This window comes from Mollisia scopiformis (assembly GCF_001500285.1).
Source record: "Mollisia scopiformis unplaced genomic scaffold LY89scaffold_23, whole genome shotgun sequence".
Lineage (NCBI taxonomy): Eukaryota > Fungi > Ascomycota > Leotiomycetes > Helotiales > Mollisiaceae > Mollisia > Mollisia scopiformis.
This window is the reverse complement of record NW_017263603.1, coordinates 254462-280663: the sequence shown is the minus strand read 5'-3', so window position 1 is coordinate 280663 and position 26202 is coordinate 254462. Positions and strand designations below refer to the sequence as shown.

Below are 26202 nucleotides of genomic sequence, written 5' to 3'. Positions count from 1 at the left end.
GAGACTGCTGGAAGGGCGTTCACGTTCTAGCACACTAAATGGTCTTGGTACGGGAGTATCTCTTCCACTACCGCGGAATGTATAGGTTGTGGATGAATTGGAGACGGCTCGTGGTGGTAGGTCCTGAATCTCGACCTTGTCATTAGCGTCTGCTGCTGAGCGGCGACCGTGGTGGCTGGCGTATTCTTTCAAGTACTCGCCCAAATCTGCCCAGCCGCCACCAACGCGAACCATGACTCTTTCACCGTGCTCGCCAACGAGACGAACGAAAAGCTTGATGGGCGCCTCGCCAGTAGAGCGTGAGAGGTGATACAATTTGATTTCAGGGTTGCCATTATGTGTTCGAGTGCGCTGACCAGTCTTGGCAAATGCAGGTGCAAGAGTGAACTGTGGTCCAGGGGTGGCAGCACGAGAATAAGATGTGTTGGTGCTATAATTGCTCATGGTTGAGCTGGGACGAGCATTGGGTGTTATAGAGCGCCTCGTCTTCTCCGGTCGTAAAGTCTGTGAAGTGAATGCTGGACTCTGCGGGGCTGTAGTCAATCGGATTCTGGCGGGTATACTCTCAAGAAGAGAGCTAATTTGTTGCTGTATCTGATCATCTGTAGTAGCCTTCTTAGGGCTGGAGATGATAGGTGTTGTAGTAACATCAAGGTTCGCGAAGGATGGTGCTTCGATCGGTGTAGAAGGCATGCTGGAATCTGGTGGAGACAAATTGGGGCTTTTGAGAATCTGTAATGAGCGTTGAGGAGACAGTCTAGAGCTACGGTGAGGGGAACCCGGAGGACTGAAGTCGTAGGACTTCTTGGCACGGTGTCCTATGCGGCCAGCAGATGGAGAAGTATCTCCATTGGCAGGAGATGACTCGAGAAAACTATCTGTAGCTGAGAAAGTCATTGGTGAGGATGGAGGTTCCCCAACATGACCTGTGATAACAGTAGATGCTTCGGATGCTGTACTATCTCTTCGGGGAATGGTGATACTTCGGACAGCAGCGCTCATTCGCGAAATAGATTGCTTGCGGGCAAGAATAGGTACCGATGAAGGCCGCTCGATATCTTTCTCTGGAGCAACTTTATCGCAGGGTTCACATTCATCCCCACCACGTTCTAGCTGACTCGGAGACACGCTCTTTGTCCGAAGCGCTTGCAAGCCATGGAATGCAGACAGAAACGGCGAGACCGGAGAAGTAGGTCCATCGACAGTTGGCAAATGATGAATTTCTATTGCAGGCGACTCCTCGAAATCCTTTGAAGGGCTGACTGGCTCGCTGCCATTGCTCGGAGACCAAGCGCTTTTGATAGGTGAGAGAACTGGTTGAAAATACTCAGCGGGCTCGGCTTCCTGTATTTCTGGCGTTGGGTCTGTTGTCGAATAGCCAAGCACCATTGAAGAAGCACTGTTTCGTGTCTTGGATGGCGACCGTCGAAGTGAATCCGTCTCCTCCACGGACGATCTTTGAGAGTCCTGTGCATCCTCGTCATCGGAAGAACTGATGACAACCCACCCTTCCTCGTTAGATTTCATGGAAAAGGTCTGGTTCGACTGGAGCAAGTCTTCTGCACCATCTCCAGGAAACAGGAGATTGGTGGGGGTAGATACAATATGGGTTTTAGGAGATCTAAACTCATATGCACTGAAAGACTGATCGCGTTGAGTAGGATCTGAAAACTGTGGTCTTTCCACGATCGACGACTGTGGCGACGATGATGCCCGGCGCAATGCATTAGCAAATGCATGCCCAAAACGAGGAATTTTTTGGCTCTGTGGAGTGATAGGGTCTTCGGATTCAGCAGCTGTATTCCTGATAGGGCTGGTCGATGCAGGGCTTTCTTGATGTAGACGGCTGTCGTCGAGATGTATTGGTGAGTCCAAAACAGGTTCATTTGAGCCATGAGGTTCTTCCAATCGTGTGTCATTGGAGCTCGAAAGTACGGGAGGCGTAAAAGATTCATCGATACCATCAAACGGAGCATATGCTGATATACTGGGCTTAACAGCATCGAAGAAATTCGAACTCTGTGGCGCAACTTGTGTGCTTGTAGCAGACCCCATTGGAACTCTGGCGCCATTCCTCAGTGAAGCAGTTTCGTCAACATCCTGAAGCTCGGCACATGTAGGGCATCCTGGTGATTGGCTTGTCGTTTCACCTTCTGCATCTCTAGTAGTTGTGACAGCTTGCGAAATCTGGGGTTCTTTCAGCCCAGTAGCATTAATCTCTTCTTCGACTTTGTTCCATACATCATCTGAAGCATTTTGCCTAATCTCTTTGGCGAACGGCCCATCAGCCTCGCGCTGAGCATGGAGCTTAGCCGTCTCAGCATCCTCTGCATCTTTCTCCGATCTGAGATTGGCAGCATCTGCTTCGGCTTGGATTCGCGTAGCCTCTAAGGCAAGGGTCTCAGCATGTTTTCTGGCCTCCTGTTCTGCAAGCTGAGCCTCGAGCGCATCTTTCTCGGAATTCAGTCTAGCTTGTTCTTCGCTTTCACTTTGAGCCCGGAGTCGCGCGATCTCAGCAGCTTCTGAATCAAGCTGGGCTTTTCGAACAGCAGCTTCTTGAGAAGCCTTCTCTGCTTCGATTCTTGCCGCTTCTGCCTTTGCAGCTTCCTGTTGGGCTTTTCGTGATGCCAGTTCTTGAGCTTCTCGCTCGGCCTGTCGTTCCGCTGTATCTTGGGCCTCTTGCTCTGCCTTCAGCCTGGCGACCTCGGCAAGCTCTGCGTCGACCTGTACTTTCCGGATGGCCGCTTCTTCTGCGTCTTTCAAGGCTTTTAACCGCATCGCTTCTTGCGTGGCCTCATGTTGCGCCTTTAATCGAGCATCCTCTTCAGCTTGTCTCCTTGCCAGATCCTGAGCCTCTTTCTCTGCTTGGCGTTGAGCAGTTTCTCGGTCGGCTCGTATCCGAGCAGCTTCGAGATCGGCTGCTTCACGCTCTGATCTGAGCCTTGAAGCTTCTAGAGCTTCCGCTTCCATCTGAGCTTTGACTTTCGCAGCTTCCTCCGCCTCTTGGATGGCTTGCAAATGGGCATGTTCGGCCAATCTAGCCTCCTCGGCTTCCCGTTCAGCCTTCCTCCTAGCCTCATCCTCGGCTTGTTGTTGAGCTAAGCGTTCGGCCTCCGCCCTTGCTTCTCTCTCTGCTTTCTGTCTCGCAACTTCAGCTTCTTCCGCTTCTTGTAATCGTCGGGCATCTTCCTCCTCTTTTCTTCTCTTGGCCAATTTCGCCCACTCTCCTTCACGGACTTTTCGATCGCCGGCCACATCCCATGACCCGTAATCGTTCTCAATGACCTCCATCCTGTCCAACCAGCCATCGGGAAGAGTATCCGGCCTTCCCTCCAATGTATCAAGCAAGTAATCCAAATCTCGGCCTAGTGTTGTGACTTTCTCTCTCAAAACATCTCGCATAATATTAAAAGTCTCTCGGGACAGACATTCTTCTTCAGTAGGGTTTCGAATCGCATTCCATCCGCTTTTCAGGGCAATCTCGGTGTCTTCCAAAGCCAACAGAAGAGGAGATACTTTTCGCAATACACTAAGTCGTATGCTCCACACATCCATCAAGCGCATCAACCTACTGAGGTTTGGTAAGGACTGGAGGACGGTAGAGGTAACGATCGCCGTGAAATCATCCATTTTTGTGTACGATGACAAGAATTGAGGCATCGGAGGCGCGTTGGAAGCCGAGGAGGAGGGTCGTGATCGAGGAGAGAAATGGGTATCAAGTACTTGACGCTTGATCTCCTCTACGTTCAGGTCTTCCATATCTGCTTGAATTTCATCGATTCGATCCTCGTAGCGATCCACTTCATCGGCCAAAAGACTGCCAATATACTGGGGTTCATCTCCATTTGTCATGCCAGAGTTTTCGTAGGTATGGGACCTATTGTGATCAACAAAAGGATCCGAAAGCTTCCTTCTCTTCGTAGCTGGCATCTCGAACCCAACTGAGCCTCCTTCTGCGGGCCATGGCCAATTCGATAATTCATCAACCCATTCCTGGATGTTCTTAGACGCTATTGTAGCTCTTATCCCAAACGCGCGTTCGCTGGGAGTGGCAGCTTCAACACTGGCTTTTAACTTGCCGGACGGATTTGTGAAGGCTTCGAGTGTGGTCGCGGGGGATAGATCAGAGAGCAGATCATCTGCGAATCGTTTTCGAGTAGGGGATTGTGAAGCATTTCGGACATGCATTCGTGGAGGCGCGAATCGCGGTCCATTGGGAGAGAGGAGTGGTGAGTTGTCCATGGTTTTGGCTGTAGGTTAGTATCTTCTGGATCGTTGCCAATCTTCCACATTGTTCAAAATAGCGCGCGGACTGGAGTTCTTGAGGAAAGGAGAGTGTTCGGCATCATTTTAGGTCAAAGTATTCGGGGTTGTGAGGTGTTTGAGGTGTTCTTTCACAGGCGCCTGGATATCCGGCCGGGAGGTTGCAGCATCGCTGAAAGTGAGTTGCCGGTGCTTAAGACATGCAGAAACTGGAGGGGCTTTGAACAATTTCTGAAAGATGAAGCATCACCAGCTTCATGATGCAGTAACGAGTGAATGTAATAGGAGTTGGGAGTTATGTACAGGGACACGAAGACTGACGTGCTGCAGATAGATTCGCTTCCTTGGCGATCTTTATGCGGCAGCCACTAAGACATTTACTTACAGGGGTCCGGAGATGTGAGAGCGAGAAACAAACATTTTTATCGTCCTCGTGAAGGTTGTTCTGACGATAAATAAATTTACTAGGATTCTACATTTCATCAAGTCTTATCGAAAAAGTCTATAATCTCACCTACTGCTGCAAGTTCACGGTCTTAAACGTCCGATCGCGGTGTCTTGGATCCTGCAGCCAACCAATTACAAGCGAGTTGAGTCTTTTGACCAAAAAAAATCCGGGGCAGAATTTCATCCCCAGCTCCAACATTGCACCAACATTGACTTTGCGAGTCAATGGACACAAGATGATACCCGTATGCTCTCCAACCCTTCTCACACCTCACCACTGACATAGAATACAGACTCGACTTGGTCTGCAAGGCCTACGGGTTCGACCTTCTCGAAATCTTCTACCTCTACGTACCGCTCGATCAACAGTCCGAGCATTGACAGCCACGGCGCAACGATTCCAGGATGTCTTCCACGCTCAAACTACCGAACCTACCTCTTCTGCCATCCTAAACTCATTGAAGACGCCCTCTCGAATACCACAAACTTTGACCGAGAAGATTGTCCAGAGATATTCGCTGGGCCTGCCAGAAGGCAAGGTCGTGAAATCTGGAGACTATGTCACTCTCTCTCCACACCACTGTATGACACACGACAATTCGTGGCCCGTCGCTTTGAAATTCATGTCAATTGGTGCCAGCAAGATTCACGACCCGAAGCAGATTGTTATGACCCTCGATCACGATGTGCAGAACAAAAGCGAAACTAATCTCAAGAAATATAAGCAGATTGAAGAGTTTGCGAAGAAGCAAGGCGTCGACTTCTACCCTGCTGGACGAGGAATTGGACATCAAATTATGGTGGAAGAGGGCTATGCATGGCCAGGCACAATGACAGTTGCAAGTGACTCTCACAGCAACATGTATGGAGGAGTGGGCTCCCTAGGCACAGCAATGGTAAGGACAGATGCTGCCAGCATATGGGCGACAGGCAAGACATGGTGGCAAATCCCTCCGATTGCGAAAGTTACATTTACTGGAGTTCTGCCAAAGGGTGTTACTGGTAAGGATGTCATCGTGGCTCTGTGTGGACTATTCAACAATGACGAAGTCCTGAATCATGCAATCGAATTTACCGGGTCGGAGCAAACGATGCGAAGTCTGCCTGTAGACGATCGACTGGCGATTGCGAATATGACGACCGAGTGGGGGGCATTGACAGGGTTATTCCCTATTGATGGGATGCTACAGGCTTGGATGAGGGCGAAGGCTACAACTTCTGCTTTGTTCGATTCGAAAGATGCTGAGCCACGATTCACACATGCGCGAATCGATGATTTGATCCAGAATCAATTACAAGCCGACAAAGGAGCTACCTACGCCAAGTCGCTGTATTTGAACCTTTCGACTCTTTCTCCCTATGTTTCAGGACCAAATTCCGTCAAGGTTGCTACACCCCTGAGAGATCTGGAAGCGAAGAACATCAAGCTGAACAAGGCTTACCTTGTCTCATGCACAAATTCTCGAGCATCTGATCTTGCAGCAGCAGCCAAAGTCTTCAAAGATGCTGCTAAAGATGGAACGCCAGCGAAGATTGCACCAGGAGTTGAGTTCTACATCGCAGCAGCATCAATACCAGAGCAAGAAGCCGCAGAAGATGCTGGCGACTGGCAAGCACTTCTGGATGCTGGAGCCAAGCCATTACCTGCTGGCTGTGGGCCATGTATTGGTCTAGGGACTGGGTTATTAGAGCCAGGAGAAGTAGGGATCAGTGCAAGCAACAGAAACTTCAAGGGGCGAATGGGATCACCGGACGCAAAAGCTTATCTTGCCAGTCCAGAAGTCGTCGCTGCAAGCGCACTGAGTGGGAAGATCAGTGGACCAGGATGGTATGAGAAGCCAGTTGGTGTTGAGAAGGTCGTTCTCGGTGAAGGCAATGGTATTCCAGAGGAGGATAAAGCCATAAGTATCGAGGAGGCTCTCGACAAGCTGATTTCACAAGCAGATTCTATCATCGAATCTGCCGAACAGAAAATGTTTGGTGAAGCCGAAGCTAAAGAGGAATCTGAGGACGAACAGTTGACTGCTATCCTTCCAGGCTTCCCAGAGAAAGTTGAAGGCGAGATCGTATTTTGCGACGCAGACAACATCAACACAGATGGTATCTATCCAGGAAAATACACCTACCAAGACAATGTCCCAGTTGAGAAGATGGCCGAAGTATGTATGGAGAACTATGATCCTGCATTCGGATCTATTGCTCGCGAAGGGGATATTCTCGTCTCCGGTTTCAACTTCGGATGCGGTAGCTCGAGAGAACAGGCCGCGACAGCTATCCTCGCTAAGAAGATTCCTCTGGTTGTATCAGGCAGCTTTGGGAACATTTTTGCCAGAAACAGCATCAACAATGCCTTGATGGGAGTCGAGGTACCTCGCTTGGTGCAGAGATTACGAGCACATTTCTCCAACAAAGAGGTGTTAGAGCAGACTGATGTGAAGGAGCCATCGCAGAACAAGGATAGTTTGGATAGTCCTCCACCAGCACAACAAGCCAGCCCAACGGCAGAGAAGATGTTGACCAGAAGAACAGGGTGGAAGTTTGTATGGGATGTCAGGAGGAGCAAAGTTATCATCACAGAGGGTGACGGGGGAGAGACTTGGAGTCAAAAAGTTGGAGAGTTGCCACCCAATGTGCAGGAGATTATCGCGAGGGGGGGCTTGGAGAAATGGGTGAAAGCCGAGATTGGCGAGGATTTGTAGAATATGGTCGAATACAAGAATTACCAACGGAAGTCTCTTTCCTCGCATTGCAAGATCTTCGTACAACTTACCTCAGATGCGCGATTCTCAGGGGAAAATATCGCAGGCCAAAAGTCATCTTGAGCCATCGGATAGCCGGCATACCTGTACACATATTCTCCCTTTTCTGGCTGCACAACAAACAAATTTTTCACTCGCTCCAGGAATCCATCTCATCTCATCCGTCGGAGATGTCATGTTCCGGTCTATCATCTCAAATGCTCTTGGCGAGCTAGAGAGGAATCTTTACTTCTTTCGGCTGAGTATGGGGAAGCTTAATTTCTAGTGTCCAATCATAAAAAGACGATGTACGAATGCGGATGTGGAGGGTCCTTGAGATCGGCGGCTGCTCATGTGGTGGGGCGGCGATTCCAGAGAGCCGGGTACAGGCACAAATGAGAGACATGATGACGATACTTACATTTCTTGGTTTGTGAGACAGTGGAATGAGACACGATTGAAAATTGTTTACTTTGTATCTGAAGAATTCTCTCGAGTGCAGATGAGGCAGCATGCTCAATTCCCCATTCCAGACAGACCATCGAGCGTTGGAAAGACCAAGCTTTTTGGTATTGACGCCGTCGCTCGTTGTGAGATTATCTTTAGTTCGAGCATGAGAAATTGGATGCTTATAATTGGGTGTATGTGCAGTAGTGCTGAGTTAACCCCGATGTCAAAGTCGATGGTCACGCATCTGGACTGTAGGTCAAGCTGCAACCCTTGTTCTATGTGCGCCGGGAGCTGGTCTTCCCGATCAAGTCAGGTACAGCTCGAGAGGCGGCGAATCATGAAGATGCAATTTCATTACAAGCTCCAAGATCGAGAACGGTGTTTTGATGTTGGCCATGCGGGTGAATACAAGCTTAGGATCGTACTTGCCTTCTTCCGGCCATCTTCTCCTCGAGCTCCACGGCCCGCCGAGATGCAAGCAATCACCCCCTTTGCTCCTTCTCCTTTCACTTGTCGCCAATAGGTAATAAAGTGGCTTCCTCCCAACATTCTGTTGACTTTCTTCTTTCATTCCAAAGCATCAACACAACCACATTTTGCTTGCTCTTCTTTCTCTTCCATCAACCCAATCACTTCTTCTGATATCCAAATATCGCAAGCATGTTTTTCAGAACTCTTGCTTTCGCCGCCGCCGTGGGCTCGGCCGTTGCTCAGCGTCCTGCCAATATGTCCATCTGCGACTACTACACCACTGCTCTGTTGACGAACAACACTGCTGCAAACCAGGCGACTCTCTTGACTCTCGTCGTCAACACTGCTGTCATCGGTAACTGTAAGTATTCCTCTCCTGCATCGCACCGAAGTCTTCGACTGACGAGATAAGACACGCAACCAAACGTCGGTGTCTCTGTCCCAGGTATCCTCGCTCCTGGAGAGGTCAACGGTATCGCGGTCAACCTCCTCCCATACTTCGATGGTGGTTTCGCTTCCACGAATACTGGTGGTTCTGCTGGTATGGCCGTCAACTTCCTTGACGGTGGTGGAGCTGCTCCTCTCATGAAGAACATGCCTGCCAATGATAACACCTCTGCTCAATAGTATGTTGTCCAGCATTGCAGTCGAGACCCCACTAACAAGATGCAGCATCCTCTTGACTCATTTGTATGAGTACTTTGGTGTTCTCCTTGGTTGCTCCATGCAAGGTGGTGCTGCTTACCCTGCCTACGCTGGACATGCTTCCATGTACAGTGTTCACAAGTAAGTCTTTCATCAGCTACTCGGAACAACTGCTAACAGCTTCAGGTTCATGGATCTCTCATATGCCGAGGTTACCTACTTCATTGACCAAGTCGCTCTTTCTGCCATGTCCTTTGGTGTTGCCAAAGACGATCTCACTGCGGTCGGAACTGCTCTCACCACACTCTTCGGATACAGATGCGAACCTCCGATGACTGTCGTCCCATCTCAAGGTCCTCAACTTGAGAGCATCTGCATTGACAGCACTTGCCCACTTGCAGCAAATGCCACTTGCTCCAGCTATGCAACCGCCATGAAGCCAGCCATTGCTAACAGCACTTTGGTCCCCAACTCCACTACCACTTCAGGAGGAAATGCCAGCACGACCAGTGGTACGAGCACATCCACTAGTTCGATGCCTGCCACCATCTCCAAGGCTGCTGCTGCCACTGTTGGAATGAGCTTTGCTGCCGTTGCTGGTGGTCTTGCTGCTCTCTTCTTGTAAGCATGTGATGTGCGGAAGTTGGTTTGTTGTATATATAGTCGATGCTTGTGTCTTTTCTTCGGGGAAAGGAGGCTTTTTTGGTTAATGCTTCTGTGTTGTGGAAGAAAGCAAAACAGGAGAGGAGTTCATCACTATACCACGAGTAATTCATAATTTTCATCATGAACATGCATCGCTGTGACCTGCATAGCATCTCATCATGACATCGCATTAATGATCTGTCTAGACATTATGCGTTCTTCTCCTCATATGCCTCTTACTCTTCTAAGATGCCACCCTCAAGTAGGAGTAACACTCTCTCCTTTCATCGTCTGTATAAAAGCCTGCAACGCAAGCTTAGGCTGAAACGCAGGGATCTCATGTCCCGACGCAAAAACTCGGATCCAGCTCAGATTATCTACCGTTTTATACGTCCCTTTCACGCCATTCTCATTAGCTTTCTATCTCCTAGCTGTGCAGGAAGAATGAATAAGGGGGGAGGGAGGGAGAAGACAAACCACTAGCAACGCCGTCAACGGTGTAGTTCTGCACGTCGGTATCGACGAACTCGTCTTGGCCGTCGAAATCGATGGCGTTTACGGAGGCGAAGCCGCCGAACCAGTCGCTGGGTGGGGTGTTAGCGTTCCTTTTGAGGAGGGAAGTGGGGAGGGAGGGATAGAAGGATAGAAGGTAGGGAGGGAAAGGGGAAGGTGGGAAATATATACCAAACTGAATCCGCGTCCCCGGCCCAGATCAAGACTTGGATCCCTGATTGCACGACCGAGGAGAGGGCGGGGAGGAATGATCGTTGTGCTTTTTTGTTTTCATTTCCGTCAGTTCAGTTCAGTTAATTTCTATAGAGAAGGGAGGAAGAAAAGAAGGGAGGGAGAAGGGAGAGGATGGGGGGAGGGGGGACAAACAATCGGCAAAATCCTCGAAAGGCGCATCGGCCGCGTCGGAACACTCGCTGTAATTACTCTTCGCTCCGATCCGCTTCTGGATCTCCGGGTCGTAGAGGTAATTGAGATAGGTTTCGGGGGGGAAGACGTTATCGCCTGATTGGCGGATGTCGTAGGGGTCGGTGGTTTGGTTGTAGAATTGTCCGTAGTAGCTAGTGGGCGTCAGACATAGTTGGGGGAGGAGGGATTGGGGATTGGGGAATTGGGAGGGAGAGGAAAGGGGAAGTACTTGTCCATGGCGTTACACGCTACGTGGGCAGCGTGGCATTCGGTGAGTTCGCCCGTGGTGGAGTTACAGGGGATGAGAGCCGGCAAGCAGCTGTTGTAGTAGCTCGCCATGTAGGCGTCGGCGATGGTGGTGTTTATTAGTGGGTAGTAGGTGTTGTTTATCGAGAAGGAAATGTATTCTCGTTCTTGGATTATGGCGTCGTACCATCTGTGCAGGAGTCATTAATTGGGGGGGAGAGGGGAGATAGAGAGGAGTAACTACCCGTTGTTGATACCGAGGGCTACGAGGTTGATTTCTTCGGCGTCGAGGTCTCCCGAGTCGATTAGGTCGTTTTGTTGTTGGATGTAGTATGCGAATTCTGGGTTTGTGATCAGTGCTAGAATTCGATTTATAGAATGGGAGGAGCTCACCAGGGCCATAATGCCCGCCGTAAGACTCTGTGAATAGGCCAAAGTCTCTACATTCGTACTCTGGAAACTGGGCAAAGAAAGCCTGAAGTAACGTCCACACAAAAGGAGCCGCAGAGACCGTCCCGTTCACGATATCGGTTCCGTACGAGAACCCGGTACCAATTGGTTCGTCGACGTAGAGCATGTTAGCGTATTCGTTCCAGCTGTAGGGATTTAGGGATGGGGTGCTGGATCCGTTGTAGAATTGGCAGGGACCATTTTCTTGGAAGAGGCCGATCATGGAGGAGCAACCTGGACCACCGTTCAGCCAAATGGCGAGAGGAGCGGAGTGGGGATGGTGGCGAGATTCGAAGAACCAGAACCACATGCTCATGTTTTCTAATTTTGAAATTAGCATTTTCTTTCTAGTGAGAGGGGAGATGGCGTTTTTCTCCATTGAAGAGTGAGACTCACGTCCAACGGAAAAATAACCAGAGTACTGATTCACACCAGGAGTCGTTTCACAGAATCCAGAGTTCTTAACGAAGTCCAAGGATGCACCTGTAGCTTCATGCTCAAAAATTGTGTGAGTAACTCCATCTCGGATTTCAATTGATCCTTTCCCTTTCAAATGTGGTGCAGGACTTCCAGACACTTGAGCTGAGAACGAAAACAGCGCTGCAGTCAAAAGAAAAGCTTTGTCTAAGTGGAACCGCATAGTGAAGAATCTCAATCAACGAATTTAACTCGAGAAAAGTTTCAAAACAGGAACACAAAAAAAGAGCTCACAAGAGCCACCTTATCTTCTATCTTATTGACCCCGCGCTGCATTGCCACTGACCTTGCATATGCGCGCATATTCGATCAAAGTGCTGTTTTCTCACTCCGACCTGGAGATCAATCCGACAGCTCCACAATGATTCGTTCCACGCATCCGGTCCAATCTGGCAAAACAGCAAATTGATTCGTTATTCCGTTCCGATAGGGTCTGGAAACAGAAGGTGAGATACACCGATATGGTCATGGGGATGCGGCTTAGTGGGGGACCGAACAAGGTTCGTATATATCCGGGACCTGGAAAAAGTACCGCATATTGTTCCAGAAGCAATAGATGAGTCTGCGAGAAGACATCATATATTTCGTCATTTGATAGGGAATTGACGCCTTTCTGTCATCGTATCTAACGATGATATTAATCTGGAAGGTGAGAGCAATTGAGAAAGGATTTGCTCTGCATGACAGTCCAACGAGATCGGACGAGACGACAGGATGTTGTTGAACGAGGATTTTCGTGAATGCTGGGATGTTTTGATGCCGCGGATGAGATACATAAGCGCTTGTCCACAAAAGGCATGGTCGCTGCATTTAAGGTTAATGCCTTCCGTGTCCGCGGAAGGTACTTTTCACACCCTTCCATCGTTGTCCGCTTCATGTACTGTCCATTAAGAGAGAAAGAATACGGCACTCCAGAGTCTCGAAGAATAGTAGCAGGGTGAAGGAGGTGGACCTCGGGAAGGTTCAAACTTTCCAAAATCACGTGTCATATCTGCAGCGGCTTCCGTCAGCATCCGGCTTCGACATTCCATAATCAATTGGATTTAAATACTACTTTAAATAATTTGTATGGAAGTATTGACTCTTTTCTTTCAATGGATTTTGTATATGTACGCCAGGAAAGGGCGTTCAGACAATAACGAGTTTATATTGTGAGCATGATAGCATCATTGCTCTGAACAAGAACATCTGCTTTGCTAATTCAATAACCACGACCGTAACAATCTGATACATGTTTCGGCTCTCGACCATGTTGGGGCTTCATCCCCTCTCGACCATTCAAAGCTAGAGGACTGTACCCAGGCTACCATTGCATGGTATTGCGACCGTAACTTATTTCAGTGGTCTCCCTCACCTCAAGACAATCGCAATTACATGTCAGAAGCCGCACCAACAAGTTCCAGACGCAGAAGCAGGGGCAGCAATAGCATGCTGCACACGCCGCACAACCAGTGCAGCATCCAAGCAAAGCAACCCCTCTAGAAGATTATAGTCTCTCCTCCATTACATCGACTATCCTCATCCCATTTCCTTTCATTTGTTCTTGGTATTATGGTTGTGCTTGTTGAGACGGACCCTGAGATGTGTTCGTAGTATGAGGTTGTTGCTGAGGAGGATGGCCGTTGTCGTTCGCTGCTTGGCCGCCTTGATCAGGCTGGCATTGAGGAGGGGTGTAAGCTGGCGGAGGGATTTCTTCAGTTTTCGACATCGTTTCTTCGGTCGTGCTTTCGAGTTGTAGATTTTGCGTTTGCTCGAGAGTGTATGGAATGGAGTGGATAGAATCCATGTTTATGGCGTCTGAGCAACTGTGTGGGAGATATTATGTCGCTTGTCTCAGCTCGATCTGAGGTCTTCAAGAATCCAGTTCGAAGTTATCCACCAAGAGCAGGAGTTCTGCTTATTCTCAGAGAGAAGAATTTATCAGCAGCGAGTTGTCGATTTACCGTCGTCACAACTGTCGTCCCATACGTAGTACGACAACGCATTCTTTGAATCATACAAAAGAAAATCCGAGACATCGTACTATTTATGAGGCTAAAGAATTTAGGATACCGATTCCTCGATAGGGCCAAGCGAACAAACAAGGCTTCAAGCTTGTTAATTTGCTTCTCCAGGAGCGGCGTGCCGGCTCGGCTTCGCAAAATCTCCATCGAGTACATCGCACAGACAGGAGATTTTGTGGGAATTGCCGTCAAGTGGACCGAGAGCGCCAATGTACTCCGCGAGTGCATGTCTCCATGTGCTACGATTCAGACTGTTGAAGCGAGTGATTGGACATGGTAAATCTGTACTTTGTAAAGAACGGAATGTTTTTATCGCTTCTGCTTTGTGAATTCCATGAATTCTGAAGGTTACTTTTCAATTCCACGGGACAAGCGTTTCCAGAACAGAGCGATCTCACAAGCTGAAATGAACTTCATAGAATGAAAAGCGCTTCTCCTGAATGTGGTCACTGACCGGAAAGGCAATACTATCATATGAGCAAAAGTGTCGGATCTCGCGGGGAATCTTAATTACGTTTGAGGAGACTCAACCTTAATGTGACTATAATCGTTCTCATAAAGTCATTAAGTTGCTAAGACTGCTGTACACTACCAGCGTCAAAATTCTTCGTCGAACATCGAATTACGTATTGTTTAAACTTACTTGTCTGTCTATCTACACTTCCCATCCGTCCCCGCCTTGTCATATAACCCATCCATCCTGGCACCTAGTGCTGACCGCGTACCTGCCAACCCTCTGTCCAAAGCGTGGCCACTTCCGGTCCAAGTCCGACCGTCGTGCTAGGTGGCGACTTCTTCTCTGCACTGTTGCTGACTGGTTGCAATCCGTACGAAGACCCACTACCTTTAGAGCCGGATGCCTTCGATTCAGCCTCGCCATGTCCAAGTCGGCGTATACCATCATTCCTCAACATTCCAGAGTCTAGGCTTTCGAGGAATGGTCGAAGGTACGGCAGACAAGGCGCCACGTAAGACAGACAAAGAACGATTTCAGAAGCAGTAACTGCACCCCATGATTTAAACAGAAAGTCGGAAGACTCGTACGCATGTCGGTACAGGGCAAGCTGTACAATGAGTGCTGCCACCACACTTTGAACTTCATTAGCATTGTGAATTCCCTATGTAGAAGGATCTTTAACTTACAATACTCGGAATGCGAAGCAACACCATACTGCAATCTTTTGAGCTCGGCGAACATGGAGGTTCCATAGCATATAAATTGGGTAAACCACAAGTAAAAAGTTCAAAATCATCTCAATGACTAGATAGGTAGTCCAAAATGCTTGCTTTGGTAACAGGGTTATCAATCGACTGAACTCCATGTGGATCAAGTATTACACTTACTTGATTGAAGCATTTGTTCCCAAAGATTAGCCAAACCTTAGGAGCGCTGCATTGTAATGCACTCGAAGCAAACGTTGTCAAAGTCCAGACAATGGTGAAGATCCCATAGGAGATGCACAGAATTTCATTCGATGAGATCGGTGTAAGCATGTAGAGGAATGCAACAGCCGATAGCTTCGTGAAGCATAAGCTGGCAATGTAGAAAAGCTCGGCTGCATAGCTTGCCTGGCAACGTTTAGACTTGACGATGTATAGCTTTGGAGTTGGGTCAAACCTTCTGGGCAACCAAGAGTTGCGCCCCGGAAGAAGAGGTCGTTGGAGAGCCGAGCCCGTTCGATGCTTCGTAGAACGTGGATATACCATTTCCAATTGAGAATATCTTTGAGGACTAGTTAGTGAAAGTGATCAAACATACCAAGGCTCTAAGTCACTTGCCAGAGCAATTCCAAGGAGAAGATCATCGAGGTTAACTCTGTGTGACACGGCCCATTTCGTTGACAGCCGCGCGATTAGAGCCAGAGTCGACGTGACCAGTAAGATGAACGTCACGATACTAACTGCCGGACCCAGATGTTGGCTTGATATATCGGGACGAGTGGAGTTGCTTGAGTCCATATTGAGGTGTGGTTGTTGGACTTATGGAATCTGCTCTCCAACAATCCTTAAGTCCCTCCTGGGTAATTCGCGAAGACCTCTCAGTGGCTATCGGCAGTGTTGCCTGAGAGTTCTTTGTAGAACCAGAAAAGCAACGTTGGGCGCATCAACACAAAATCAAAGAGTAGATTTTGGGGATCCGGCAGCAACGACAGGCATCAAAGCTTAAACGCAGCCACAACGGCGAAGATCTGCCCCCGCCTCGTGGTGTATTGAAGCGTCGGAGCCGAGAATTTATCCAGGCTGAAAATGGAAGGTGCGCCGGAATATACTGGAGGCTGCTTTTATCGCGGTGGGCATGTTTGGTATCGCGCCAAATCGCTGGATCTCTTTGGCTCGATCGTATACATATCTTTTGCAGAGTTACATTTACTGCCCATCAGCCAAATGCACAAGGAAAAGTGTAACGTCTGGCTAGTGCAAGGTCACTCCCATATGGAACAGAATGCAGATGAACCCTGCTTGAGCGTCAACCGGGATTTGAAAACTCCGCTGTCTTTGGCATCCTCGAGGCATCTTTGCGACTCGGCTGGGAGGAAGTTGGCCAATGGCATAGCTGGAAACATCGAAGTGACGAATTTCATATACACTTTGATACCAACATGCAGGCTAAAGGCATGCTGTGCCACCCAAATGTGGCACAGCTAGTTTGGGGGCCGCGTCTTCATCTCAAATGCAAAGATAACCAATTGCCGGGAGTCGATCGCTGGAGGTGGTAATACAGAGTCATCAAAGTTGAAATTTCTTGTCCTAGCATTTTTTGATACTGTACCCAGTGACCAGTATGCAAGATATGGTGACCAGAAATCGGTCGAATGTTGCTTGTATCTATGACCAGATCGTTACCATGCAGCAAATGTATGTACAATCCATGTCGCCGGAGGCAAAATAAATGTCAAGGTTGAGGGTAGACGAATGCGCAGTGGACTGACATGGAACATGGATCTTCATCTTTGGAATTCAGGTTCACGACTGTGCCGCAACACATACAATTCACGTAAAATCATTATCCACTCATGGCGTTTATATCTTCCTATCAGTTGTGATTGTCGTAGACCCACGTTACAGCTGGCCAGATCTGCGGCTGACTATCCTCCGCAGAAGCCCATCGTGCATCTCGGTAATTCCTAAAGGGTGATATCCCGAACAGTCGTCACAGAATGCACCTACATGCTTCGGCTGTGTTGATTTGTGAATCTATATCTCCCTCTGCATTTCTCTGGCCACACAGCTCTGCAATTCAGGACATCACCTCAGCAGATTTGCACATCCGTCCTCACCTCCCATATCCTCCGCCCTTCTACCATCTCAGTCCATCACAAACTCTATCACGTTAGTATGAGCAACTCCAGTAATGCTAGTATTGGATGCTAAAAGCAATATCAAGCTATCTCTAAACAAACATGCGTCTCATCCAGTACGTCTTTGCTGGATTAGCCACCTTGCTGGCTTTCGGCACTGCGATTCCTATACAATCCACTTCTGTGGTCAGAGATGGAGGGGAGATTCCGGATCCGGACGTCCTCACTTAGACGTGGAAGTTACAGAGAGATCTCGATGATAATCTCTGTACTAGGGAATTAGGCTCATCTGTGATGGATGATTACGAAGATTGAGGGCTTGGGTACCATTAAGATGCATAAGATGTGCTGGCTGTTATTGTACTCTATTTCAATTCAAGTACATGTCTGAAGATTCCATATCACTAGCTGTGAGATTCTTCTGGTCTTTGAAGTGACAGACGTATAGCAAGTCCATAGACTCTGCCGATCCAACCAAGTAAACTTGTATCACTATGATCTTGCGAGCTCTAGATACTGATTGAATTCATGTAAACTACAAAGGTATTGTGCTCAAGGAAACTCCAAAGAGATCTTGACATAGGATCAAGTCCTCGAAAACAGATATGCTACATCTTCCTAGTCGTCGAACAAGTTCTTGTGACCCCACTTGGCAAAGTAATTGGTCATTGTCTCGTAATAACGAGAATCCTCCGAACAGTACGCAAACCGTTCCAAGTTATGCACTGGATCTTTATACTCGTCCACAATTCTGTAACAAGCGTCCTTCTCTGGGTCTCTGGCCCATTCAATCAATTTGTCCCAGCTTCGACATTGCATTGCTTGGTTATCTCCTGTAGCGTGACTGTGGAGTGTAGGCATCGGAGTGTCATCAGCTGCGCACAGAACATTTTGACGTAGCGCATCCAGACAGTGACTAATGTGCTGTCGCTCTAAGGTTTGAGGGAGATCCAGCCGATATTCGCTAAGACTTCGTTTAATCAATTTCTGGCGAAAATGTTAGGGTTGCACAGAGAGGTTGGACATTTCTCAATGCTTACCAGGCAATGGAGCTGATGAAATCCATTAATGTAGAAAAGACCTTTGCTTTCATCCCATGGAAACGGTCTGGGCTCGAGGAGATCGTTCTCTCTGGCATACTCATAAGAGAGAGTGACTGCAGCCGGTTAGTCTTGATTATAAGGAAGAACAATCAAGAGGAGGAAAGATGGGATTTACTACTCACTTGCAACTGGATTGGTATCAATGGTCTCCCACAACTCTTCGGCATAAGTCTCATTTTTGTGCGAGTATTCCGTTTCTGTATGGTAGAGGATCCGCTCAGAAAATTCGAGGCCAGCTATCTCACATCGTTAGTCTTCCCAAATCCGAGAAAAGGTTGTTCTATTTTCACCATATTTGGAGCGTCCTCTGGTATCTAGTGCAGTTTTCAAAATGGACATCTTCATGACCAGGCAGATGTTCAACAAAATAGACAAAGCAAGGAGTACAAGGGAGGTCCATTTCAGCTTAGAGCCCAGGTTGGACGAACTTCTACTCTGGTAGATATGTCCATCGTCAGATTCGTCGCCGTCTTGGACAAGAAGATACTCTTTTGAGTCCTTCTCCATAATGGCTAGTCTTAGTTGTGACAAAAAGTCAGAGTATGTTTCACTTGACAGAAAAGTGATGTTGAGAAATGTATGAGTTAGAATTGACGAGCCAAAACAAGACTCAAACCATCTGTACGGGCTCTGGAGCCTTTTCCATCGACGAGAACGTATGTTCCGTCATACTGGCCTTTTTTTTAACCCCACAACGGGAATAGAGAGGGCGCGTACCGGATACAGGGGAGTCAAGCAGAGAGTGGCTTGGCCGTGCGTCGCTTAGTGCAGCGGCTCGCATACGACGACTGCCGAAATACTGATTCGGCCCTTGCGAATAATAGTGCAAAGAAGTATGCAAGATATCAGCTGCAGGTGGACATATCCCGGATCATTGATAAGAATTTGAGTTTGACTGTGCCGCATCCACCATAGGTCGTCAACCACCCCTGAAACTAGTTTTAAAGCAGACAGACCTGCATAAGCTTTTAATGTTGCCAACAGGGTCCAACGCATATCTTTGTACCTGACGTTGACTTCGATATCCAGAGCTACCATTTCTGGACTACCGCACCCTGGCCATCCTGGCAGTGTGAACGTTTATCTCACATAAGCTGTATGCAAAACTGCGGGGTAGCCAATTGCTTTGGAGTTGTAACGGTCACAAGAATTGCCGTTCTTGTTTGATTTCACCAACGTTGGATCTCCCATCACCTTCGTGTCGCTGCGCCTCAGTCATGCGTCGTACAGTATACCAATAAAACGTCTTTGCAACGTTGTTCGGGCCGTTACACAACCTACCGGTATGCATCCGGATAAATGGACCAACATACGACTTCCAGAACATCTTTGCCCTGTCTGGTACATTATGATCGAAGGGTAGGATATCATTCATTTGAAAGCACTCACGCTATCCGCGCTCAGTACGAATCAATCATCGCTTTATCAACCACATCTATTATCAGAATCAAAAAAAGACTTTTTCCTCCAATTACAGGGAATCTACAACCACTTACACAATGGCCGTTATCGTCAAAGAAGTAACCACAGAGGCAGAGTTCGGCGCCGTTGTCGACTGTCTATGGGAATCATACAACGACCCTTATACACCATTCATGAACATTCTTTTCCCTGTCTTCGCTGCCACCGAAGAAGGCTATGCCGCTAGCGTCGCGGAGTCAAAGACACGTCTGTGGTCTATACACACAGGAGATCCTTCAAGCCACTGGATCTATGTCACAGATGATTCGGGCAAAGTCCTCAGTGGCGGGCATTGGAACTTTCATGAGGTGTCTCCATATATCAATGGTGTGCCTAAGCTGGAGGCAGTCTGGCATCCTGCAGGCGAGGGTCGAGCATTCGCTAGCCACATCCTCAATGAGGTGTACGGATTCCGAGGGAAGCGCATGTGGCGTCCTCATGCGCGTAAGCTTCATAACCCCTGTCATCAAAATGTCTCCATTAACGTGTTCTAGAATTGGACATGATGTTCACCTATCCCGAACAACGACGCAAAGGGTATGGAAGTTTGCTTATGAAATGGGGAATGGACATTGCAGAGAAGATGGGGGTTGAAGTTCTAGTGGAAGCTAGTGACCAAGGTGTTCACTTGTACAAGAAGTTTGGCTTCAGGACTATCGAGAAGCTTGCTATCGACACTCTCACTGATAATCCAAGCAACACTTGGAGAAGATTTGAGTCTGATTTGAGGGGCTTGACATTCTGGTGGATGTGGAAGCCTCATGGTGGGATTTATGAGGCAGGAAAGACGGAGCTGCCATGGGTTACAAAGCCCAAAACTCAATGAATCAGTGCATGTGAGCTCTTCAGATGATGGCTTTGAGCATGTTAGGTCAAAGAATAGTGTACAGTACAAGATTCGCGAGGACAATCTTCTGATTATAGCTTTACCGAACTTCCCCTCTTTCTGATCCGCTCTCCATACCTTAGCAGTATCCATGGCAATGGTGCAAACATCAATGTAAGAAATCCCAGTAGAGAATTGCCCCACCCAAGTCCCAAAGTTCTGTACAAACTCGGCGCTGCGAGTGGGAAAGTAGCCCCAGACACTGCGAGCAGGATTTCTGTTACTGCGATGGCAGATGCGGCGTACAATGGAAAACTGTCGACCAAGTAATTGGTAGAGGGTATCAACGTTGTCATTATGCCAAAGCCCACAAATGCGGTGCCAATCAATGGGAGAATCCAGTGCAGGTGGAATCTTGCAGACCATCCGTACAGGAAAAACCCAAGTGGAATGAAGACTGTCCCAAAGAGTAAAGGCGGTAAGCGATATTCGGGCTTTTGTTCTCCACCGGCTGAAGCTTTCTTCATGTACCAGTCTGAGAACACCCCGCAGAATATACTCCCGAACAACAAGCCAATTCCTACACAAGTTAACTTGGGTTCCAAGTGATTTTAAAAGAGTTTCCTTACCAAGACCAATGTATGTCAAACCGATGTCTCCGTCCGAAAAGTGGTAGACCGTTTCGTAAATCAGATTCATCCGAGTCAGGATGATATAGAGAAATCCATATATCATAGCGAAGTAAAGAGATATGCTTGTAACCATGGGGAGAAGAAAAAACATCTTCGCGGGTCGTACCAAGCTCTGTATGAAACCAGTCCAAGCAGATTCGTGTTCATCGCTCATATCGAACTTCGAACGCAAGTTCTTGTTTCCGGTGGAAATTCTCAAAGCTTTCACCTTCCGCTCGAGGACTACGGGAGCATACGACTCACGCATCAAAAGAAGTGAAGGTCCAAATGCAGATCCGGCAAGGATAGCCATTAACCAGAATATCCACCTCCAACCTTTGTGTTGTGCTAAGAAGCCACCAAATATTGGACCAACCACAGGTCCAATCAGTTGACCAGAAGAAAAAACGGCCATTGCAGCGCCTCTCTTTTCCTGAGGGAAAAGGTCGCCAATGATGGGTCCCCCCAAAGTGTACGCCACCGATCCAAAGATTGCACTGATAAATCTGAAAGCACAAAGTACGTGTATGTTTGGACTTACGGCGCAAGCGATAATGAATGTAATGAACAAACAGTTGGATGTGTGCAGGATAGGCAATCGACCTTGCCATTCGGATAGTGGAGGGCCGAGCATGTTCCCTGGAATACTCCCAAGAGAGTAAATTGATATCACCACAGCCGAGAGAGGACTGTTTGTTGAGACGTTGAAATCTTTGAGGAGACTCGGAATCGCTGGCGCAAACGCGACGTCCCCCAATGCTCTAAATATTAAATCAGTAAATCAATCTCCCTCAAAGTTTGTTGGTGTTCTGACAGTACAAATGCCATGAAAGACACAAATCCGACGTGCATCCAGCGCACACTCGAAGTTCGATTCATAGGATTTGAGGGGTCATCGTCGCCGCTGAAGTCTACGATGTTGGCATCAACTGCCTTCTCTGAAATAGAGTTCGTAGATCCAGCAATAACCTCCAATACCCCCGGATCCAGAGCTTTCGAATCGACATTTTCCTTCACTGGCGAAATCCTCTTGTCGTCATTGTTGGCGTCCATTGTTGAAGCTCAAATTGAGTGCTTCCAACTGGTACTGGGATACTTTCACTGCGCCTTCTTGAATGAGTTCATCAAAAATTTCAACAACTCGATACATGTGACCGACTGCAACTGCCGATGCAAGGGGGATACTCATTTCCAAGTTGGAATCTCACCTCCGCCTATCTCTGTCAGGGATCGTCGGGAACTACAGTAGATGCTTGTTCAGATGCTTGTTTGGACTGCAACTACATGCAGGCTTGTGCGCCGCTTTTATGACTCGCGCCGGAAGGCTGCATGGGACCATGTACCCCGGCTTATCAGTCCACCCACCTCGGAGTCTTCTGAAGTGCAACCGCGATCCTGGCTAGATCTGCATTCGTTTTGGCATTGATTGCGAGTGCAGTACAGCGGAAAAGTGGCACAGCAAGTGAGGAGCTGGGGGGCTGGGACTTTCAACATTGAAGCTTTCTGTACTCCGTAGATTCCGTCTTCTTCTTCTTCTTGGCTTTAATACTTTCATTATACGAAGGTTCGAGTGCCAGAAATTATTTTCAACATGGCCACCGCCGGAAACATCGACGATGAGGTCCAAATGTTTGATTACCATGCGAAATCAGCGGGATCTGTCTCCAGAGAGCTCGCCAATGACCGCGATGCATCCTATCTTGCACGAATCGGGAAGCAACAGGTCACGAAGGTATTGTCTCAGATGTACTTTCAGATCACTTACTGATCCTGATAGCGAAACTTTGGCTTCATGAGCATGGTTGGATTGGCTTGCACTTTGATGTCCACTTGGGAAGGCATTCTTGTGTGAGTTCGTCAAAGTATCAAGAAGAGCTGAAACAAGAAACTGACTACTTCCAGTGTATTTGCTGTCGGCTATCAGAAGTGAATTGCCATTCTATTGATGTTTCGGCCCCACCTACATATCAGCTAACCCCTCATAGTGGAGGGCCAGCAGGCCTGATCTATGGCTTCTTGCTTATCTGGGCCGGTACTACATCGGTATTTATAGTCATGGGAGAATTATCGTCCATGATCCCATCTGCCGGTGGTCAGTACCATTGGGTGTTCCTGTTGGCTCCCAAAAATTACAGGAAGATCTTGAGCTACGTTACTGGTGCGCTAATACCCTAGAGGAGACCAACATTTACTGATTAGACCAGGTTGGCTCACCTGTATTGGATGGATTGCAAGTGTAGCTGCTGCGAGTTTGTTCTGCAGCAGTTTGGTTCAAGCGTTGATTGTCGAGAACAATGGCAGCTACTTTCCGCAGCGGTACCAAGAGACTTTGATCTTTTGGGCTGTGATCCTTCTTGCAATCTTTGTCAATGTCGTTGTCAGCCCAGCTTTGCCGAAGATTGAGGGATTCATTCTCATCATCCATATCCTAGGGTTCTTCGCTGTCCTGATTCCTCTTGTCTATCTCGGCCCTCGAGGTAACACCAAAGAAATATTCACCACTTTCTTGAATGGAGGGAATTGGCCTACTCAAGGCCTTTCTTTCTTCATCGGTCTTGCTGGAAATGCGGTTGCTTTCATAGGCGCTGACGGAGCTGTTCATGTGCGTCGCCACACATCCTGACATTGATATCCCAGAAGACTCACTGTTTCCAGATGTCCGAAGAAATCAAAAACCCTCGTATGAATGTGCCTCGAGCAATGATTGCTGGTATATTCATCAACGGCGTCCTGGCGTTTGGAATGCTACTCGCTGTTCTTTACTGCGCAGGAGATCTTGACGCAGCATTTGCCAGCTCCACAGGTTATCCCTTTATTGAGATTTTTGCTCAGGCAACAGAGTCTGTTGGAGGTGCTACTGCCATGGCCTCGATCGTCGTCTTCATTGCTTTTTTCACGGCAATTGGAGCGGTGGCTGCTGCATCGAGACAACTGTGGGCTTTTGCTAGAGATCGTGGAGTACCATTTTGGACCAGCTTGGGCAAAGTATGTATCCTCTTTTCTCATCCAAGGAGTCCCCCAAGTTTCGTGTATCTGATCTGAGCTTCATAGATCAACACCCGAACGTCGGTACCGCTAGCTGCGATCGTCGTAGTGACAGTGTCGCCATGTCTCCTGGCATTAATCAACATCGGAAGCACCACAATCTTCAACGACATCTTGTCTCTGGTCCTAGCAGGTCTTTTCTCCTCGTACGAAATAGCTGCCGGATTGCTTCTCTATCATCGCTGTACTGGTGGCATACAAATCGAAAACGACAACGATTCTAATATGACTTCACCCTTGGAAAAGCTCACTTGGGGACCTTGGAGGATCAAAGGTGTTCTTGGCATAGCCAATAATCTCTTCGCTTGCATTTGGCTCATTATCATCATATTCTTCAGCTTCTTTCCTCCTACTGCGCAAGTTGTTCCCTCTACGATGAACTATAGTGTGTTGGTCTTTGGAGCGGCGGTAATATTTAGTATAGTCTACTACCTGTTCTGGGCCAAGAAGTTTTACATCGGACCTATAGTAGAGGTATGAGTGTTGTTAGGATAGGCATATAAAAAGTCATCAAGCTTCAAAATACTCACAGGGTACGTCAATCATGCGACTGTCTCATGTGTAAGGAGCCTCCTGATGTCAATGGCGCGTGATTGCCAAAAAGAGGCGTGGGAGTTTCGGCCCTTCTCATTGGCCAAAGGAAAATTCAGCCTCAAGCGTCACACCATGATATCCGAAGAGATATCTCTTCAAAAGATTCTCCTTATCAACTATAAAGCGAGGACTTCGAAGTCTGGAAGTTAAATTTCGAATTCCCATAAACTTTTTCTCACTTCGCCAAGAGAAAGTGGAGCTCGCTTGAGAAAAGGGGCATACCCCGCACTCCTCCTTGTACGGCATCACAATACTGTCAAATAGGTAGCAAGTTCACCAACCGGAAGATGTCCTCAACGTTGCTACCATCAAAAAAATTGTTGCCACCGGAGTACCAAGAAGCCCACATGCTTCAAGAACAAACGAATCCAGGCCAACGCAAGCCCGACATGAACCCTGATGCGCAGATGGAGCAAGATACAGAAAGTAGGAGGAGGGCGGATGAGGAGAAGTTGAATGCTGGGGATATATGTCTTGGTTGCTGTGTATTTTGTTGTCGTGGAGGCTGCAGCTGTTGTTGTTGTAGACGTACTGTGATGTAACGTTCATGTATCGTCGGCTTGTGCGCTTGAGCTTTTGGAGTTGTAACTTGAAGATGGGAGGTTTTGATTTATTGATTGGAAGTACACGGACGATGCTAAGGAAGTCACTTATTGCATGCTAAGAACAATCGTTTTATAAATTGGAGAGCGGCCTTAGTCGAGTCATCACAGCTAAGTTGAATGTAGAAGATGTCCCATAATGAAAAGTGGGATTCCATTACTGTCTTATGCACAATAACCTGAGTACAAGCATTCAGAAAAGATCATTGTATTACATTTACTCTTAAACTTCGTCGAAGGCAGGATGGGTACAATTCAGATCATGGTAAAATTCCTTGAACAAAGAAAGAGAAACAAATGAAGTTGGAAAGTTTACCAAGTCCACCTCTGCCTTTGGGAGCAATGTTCCGGAGATGTACTTGGAAGAAACATAATAGCGCAAATCGCACGGTATGCGCGATTCGCGGAATTCGTGCACCTGGAGCTGGAAGATAATGCAATGCACGTGACTTGAAAAGCAAATTTCCAAGTAAGAGGCCAGCTTTGAATGGTAGAATAGAAGAACAAAAGAACGTGAAGTACTGGACTCAAAGGACTCGTATAATGCACTCCAAGCCGCACTGCGTTTGTGGAAAGTGGCTCAAGCCCGGATCATACAGCTAAGCGTCCTTACGTTGAAAGGATAATAAACCGCAACACCGACATTACAATATTTTCTTTTCGGGCTATGAAAGGAGGGGGATAATACCGACAAGTCTAGGAACACACACAGGTAGAGGAACATGTTATATATCTTTTGAAATGAGGAAATTTGCGGCAAGTGGGGTTAGTTGACGAATCAAAACCAAGTCCTCAAACTTTTTCACAAATCTCCGTATGAATCTGCATAAGACTTTCGGGCTCTGCAA

General features: G+C 47.8%; 10 protein-coding genes across 10 annotated transcripts; 4 read left to right on the top strand and 6 right to left on the bottom strand.

Annotated features, from left to right (window-relative positions):
• Positions 1-3120: 3120 nt before the first annotated feature.
• LY89DRAFT_541143 (uncharacterized protein) lies at positions 3121-3759 on the bottom strand (the record flags this gene model as incomplete). The annotated part of the gene is made up of 2 exons (XM_018208179.1): positions 3121-3571; positions 3647-3759. Coding segments are annotated over 2 exons (564 nt in total), but the record flags the coding sequence as incomplete, so codon positions are not given.
• Positions 3760-4946: 1187 nt separating this feature from the next.
• LY89DRAFT_738951 (homoaconitase) lies at positions 4947-7409 on the top strand (the record flags this gene model as incomplete). Its single annotated transcript, XM_018220422.1, has 2 exons — positions 4947-4955; positions 5004-7409. The coding sequence occupies 2 exons, from the start codon at positions 4947-4949 to the stop codon at positions 7407-7409; spliced, it is 2415 nt and encodes an 804-aa protein (XP_018065872.1).
• Positions 7410-7545: 136 nt separating this feature from the next.
• LY89DRAFT_226827 (uncharacterized protein) lies at positions 7546-8082 on the bottom strand. Its single transcript, XM_018205999.1, has one exon. The coding sequence runs from the start codon at positions 7960-7962 to the stop codon at positions 7681-7683; it is 282 nt and encodes a 93-aa protein (XP_018065871.1). The 5' UTR covers positions 7963-8082; the 3' UTR covers positions 7546-7680.
• A 365-nt stretch (positions 8083-8447) lies between these two features.
• LY89DRAFT_654157 (uncharacterized protein) lies at positions 8448-9639 on the top strand (the record flags this gene model as incomplete). Its single annotated transcript, XM_018212283.1, has 4 exons — positions 8448-8730; positions 8782-8995; positions 9042-9155; positions 9201-9639. Exons 1-4 carry the CDS (start codon positions 8559-8561, stop codon positions 9637-9639), a joined length of 939 nt encoding a protein of 312 aa, XP_018065870.1. The 5' UTR covers positions 8448-8558.
• Positions 9506-12150, bottom strand: LY89DRAFT_226777 (carboxypeptidase-like protein S1). The gene is made up of 8 exons (XM_018205998.1): positions 11670-12150; positions 11217-11594; positions 11068-11164; positions 10807-11013; positions 10539-10729; positions 10344-10431; positions 10137-10243; positions 9506-10054 (listed from the first exon to the last, which is right to left on the bottom strand). Exons 1-8 carry the CDS (start codon positions 11911-11913, stop codon positions 9918-9920), a joined length of 1449 nt encoding a protein of 482 aa, XP_018065869.1. The 5' UTR covers positions 11914-12150; the 3' UTR covers positions 9506-9917.
• A 2234-nt stretch (positions 12151-14384) lies between these two features.
• LY89DRAFT_688749 (uncharacterized protein) lies at positions 14385-15985 on the bottom strand. The gene is made up of 5 exons (XM_018215766.1): positions 15533-15985; positions 15372-15476; positions 15098-15322; positions 14897-15039; positions 14385-14842 (listed from the first exon to the last, which is right to left on the bottom strand). The coding sequence occupies exons 1-5, from the start codon at positions 15710-15712 to the stop codon at positions 14461-14463; spliced, it is 1035 nt and encodes a 344-aa protein (XP_018065868.1). The 5' UTR covers positions 15713-15985; the 3' UTR covers positions 14385-14460.
• A 1575-nt stretch (positions 15986-17560) lies between these two features.
• On the bottom strand, positions 17561-18816 carry LY89DRAFT_688748 (uncharacterized protein). Its single transcript, XM_018215765.1, has 4 exons — positions 18446-18816; positions 18278-18391; positions 18093-18208; positions 17561-18039 (listed from the first exon to the last, which is right to left on the bottom strand). The coding sequence occupies exons 1-4, from the start codon at positions 18660-18662 to the stop codon at positions 17671-17673; spliced, it is 816 nt and encodes a 271-aa protein (XP_018065867.1). The 5' UTR covers positions 18663-18816; the 3' UTR covers positions 17561-17670.
• Positions 18817-19451: 635 nt separating this feature from the next.
• LY89DRAFT_226729 (uncharacterized protein) lies at positions 19452-20488 on the top strand. The gene is made up of 2 exons (XM_018205996.1): positions 19452-20060; positions 20111-20488. Exons 1-2 carry the CDS (start codon positions 19655-19657, stop codon positions 20440-20442), a joined length of 738 nt encoding a protein of 245 aa, XP_018065866.1. The 5' UTR covers positions 19452-19654; the 3' UTR covers positions 20443-20488.
• LY89DRAFT_226732 (multidrug resistance protein) lies at positions 20323-22346 on the bottom strand. Its single transcript, XM_018205997.1, has 3 exons — positions 21928-22346; positions 21072-21874; positions 20323-21022 (listed from the first exon to the last, which is right to left on the bottom strand). Exons 1-3 carry the CDS (start codon positions 22164-22166, stop codon positions 20535-20537), a joined length of 1530 nt encoding a protein of 509 aa, XP_018065865.1. The 5' UTR covers positions 22167-22346; the 3' UTR covers positions 20323-20534.
• A 394-nt stretch (positions 22347-22740) lies between these two features.
• Positions 22741-24638, top strand: LY89DRAFT_594562 (choline transport protein; the record flags this gene model as incomplete). Its single annotated transcript, XM_018209813.1, has 7 exons — positions 22741-22845; positions 22891-22961; positions 23016-23039; positions 23099-23271; positions 23318-23715; positions 23769-24098; positions 24165-24638. 7 exons carry the CDS (start codon positions 22741-22743, stop codon positions 24636-24638), a joined length of 1575 nt encoding a protein of 524 aa, XP_018065864.1.
• Positions 24639-26202: the final 1564 nt, after the last annotated feature.

Coding starts and splice junctions, on each gene's coding strand:
- LY89DRAFT_226732 (XM_018205997.1), bottom strand. CDS start 22,166: ATGGACGCCAACAATGACGACAAGAGGATTTCGCCAGTGAAGGAAAAT. Junction 21,875..21,927: donor TCTTTCATGGCATTTGTACT/GTCAGAACACCA, acceptor TTTAATATTTAG/AGCATTGGGGGACGTCGCGT. Junction 21,023..21,071: donor TTTGACATACATTGGTCTTG/GTAAGGAAACTC, acceptor TAACTTGTGTAG/GAATTGGCTTGTTGTTCGGG.
- LY89DRAFT_688749 (XM_018215766.1), bottom strand. CDS start 15,712: ATGGACTCAAGCAACTCCACTCGTCCCGATATATCAAGCCAACATCTG. Junction 15,040..15,097: donor GGAACAAATGCTTCAATCAA/GTAAGTGTAATA, acceptor CTGTTACCAAAG/CAAGCATTTTGGACTACCTA. Junction 14,843..14,896: donor TGCTTCGCATTCCGAGTATT/GTAAGTTAAAGA, acceptor TGAAGTTCAAAG/TGTGGTGGCAGCACTCATTG.
- LY89DRAFT_226827 (XM_018205999.1), bottom strand. CDS start 7,962: ATGCTGCCTCATCTGCACTCGAGAGAATTCTTCAGATACAAAGTAAAC.
- LY89DRAFT_226777 (XM_018205998.1), bottom strand. CDS start 11,913: ATGCGGTTCCACTTAGACAAAGCTTTTCTTTTGACTGCAGCGCTGTTT. Junction 11,165..11,216: donor CGGCGGGCATTATGGCCCTG/GTGAGCTCCTCC, acceptor TCACAAACCCAG/AATTCGCATACTACATCCAA. Junction 10,055..10,136: donor CGTTGACGGCGTTGCTAGTG/GTTTGTCTTCTC, acceptor ATGGCGTGAAAG/GGACGTATAAAACGGTAGAT.
- LY89DRAFT_226729 (XM_018205996.1), top strand. CDS start 19,655: ATGGCCGTTATCGTCAAAGAAGTAACCACAGAGGCAGAGTTCGGCGCC. Junction 20,061..20,110: donor CATGTGGCGTCCTCATGCGC/GTAAGCTTCATA, acceptor AACGTGTTCTAG/AATTGGACATGATGTTCACC.
- LY89DRAFT_688748 (XM_018215765.1), bottom strand. CDS start 18,662: ATGGAGAAGGACTCAAAAGAGTATCTTCTTGTCCAAGACGGCGACGAA. Junction 18,392..18,445: donor CAGAGGACGCTCCAAATATG/GTGAAAATAGAA, acceptor GATGTGAGATAG/CTGGCCTCGAATTTTCTGAG. Junction 18,040..18,092: donor TTCATCAGCTCCATTGCCTG/GTAAGCATTGAG, acceptor CATTTTCGCCAG/AAATTGATTAAACGAAGTCT.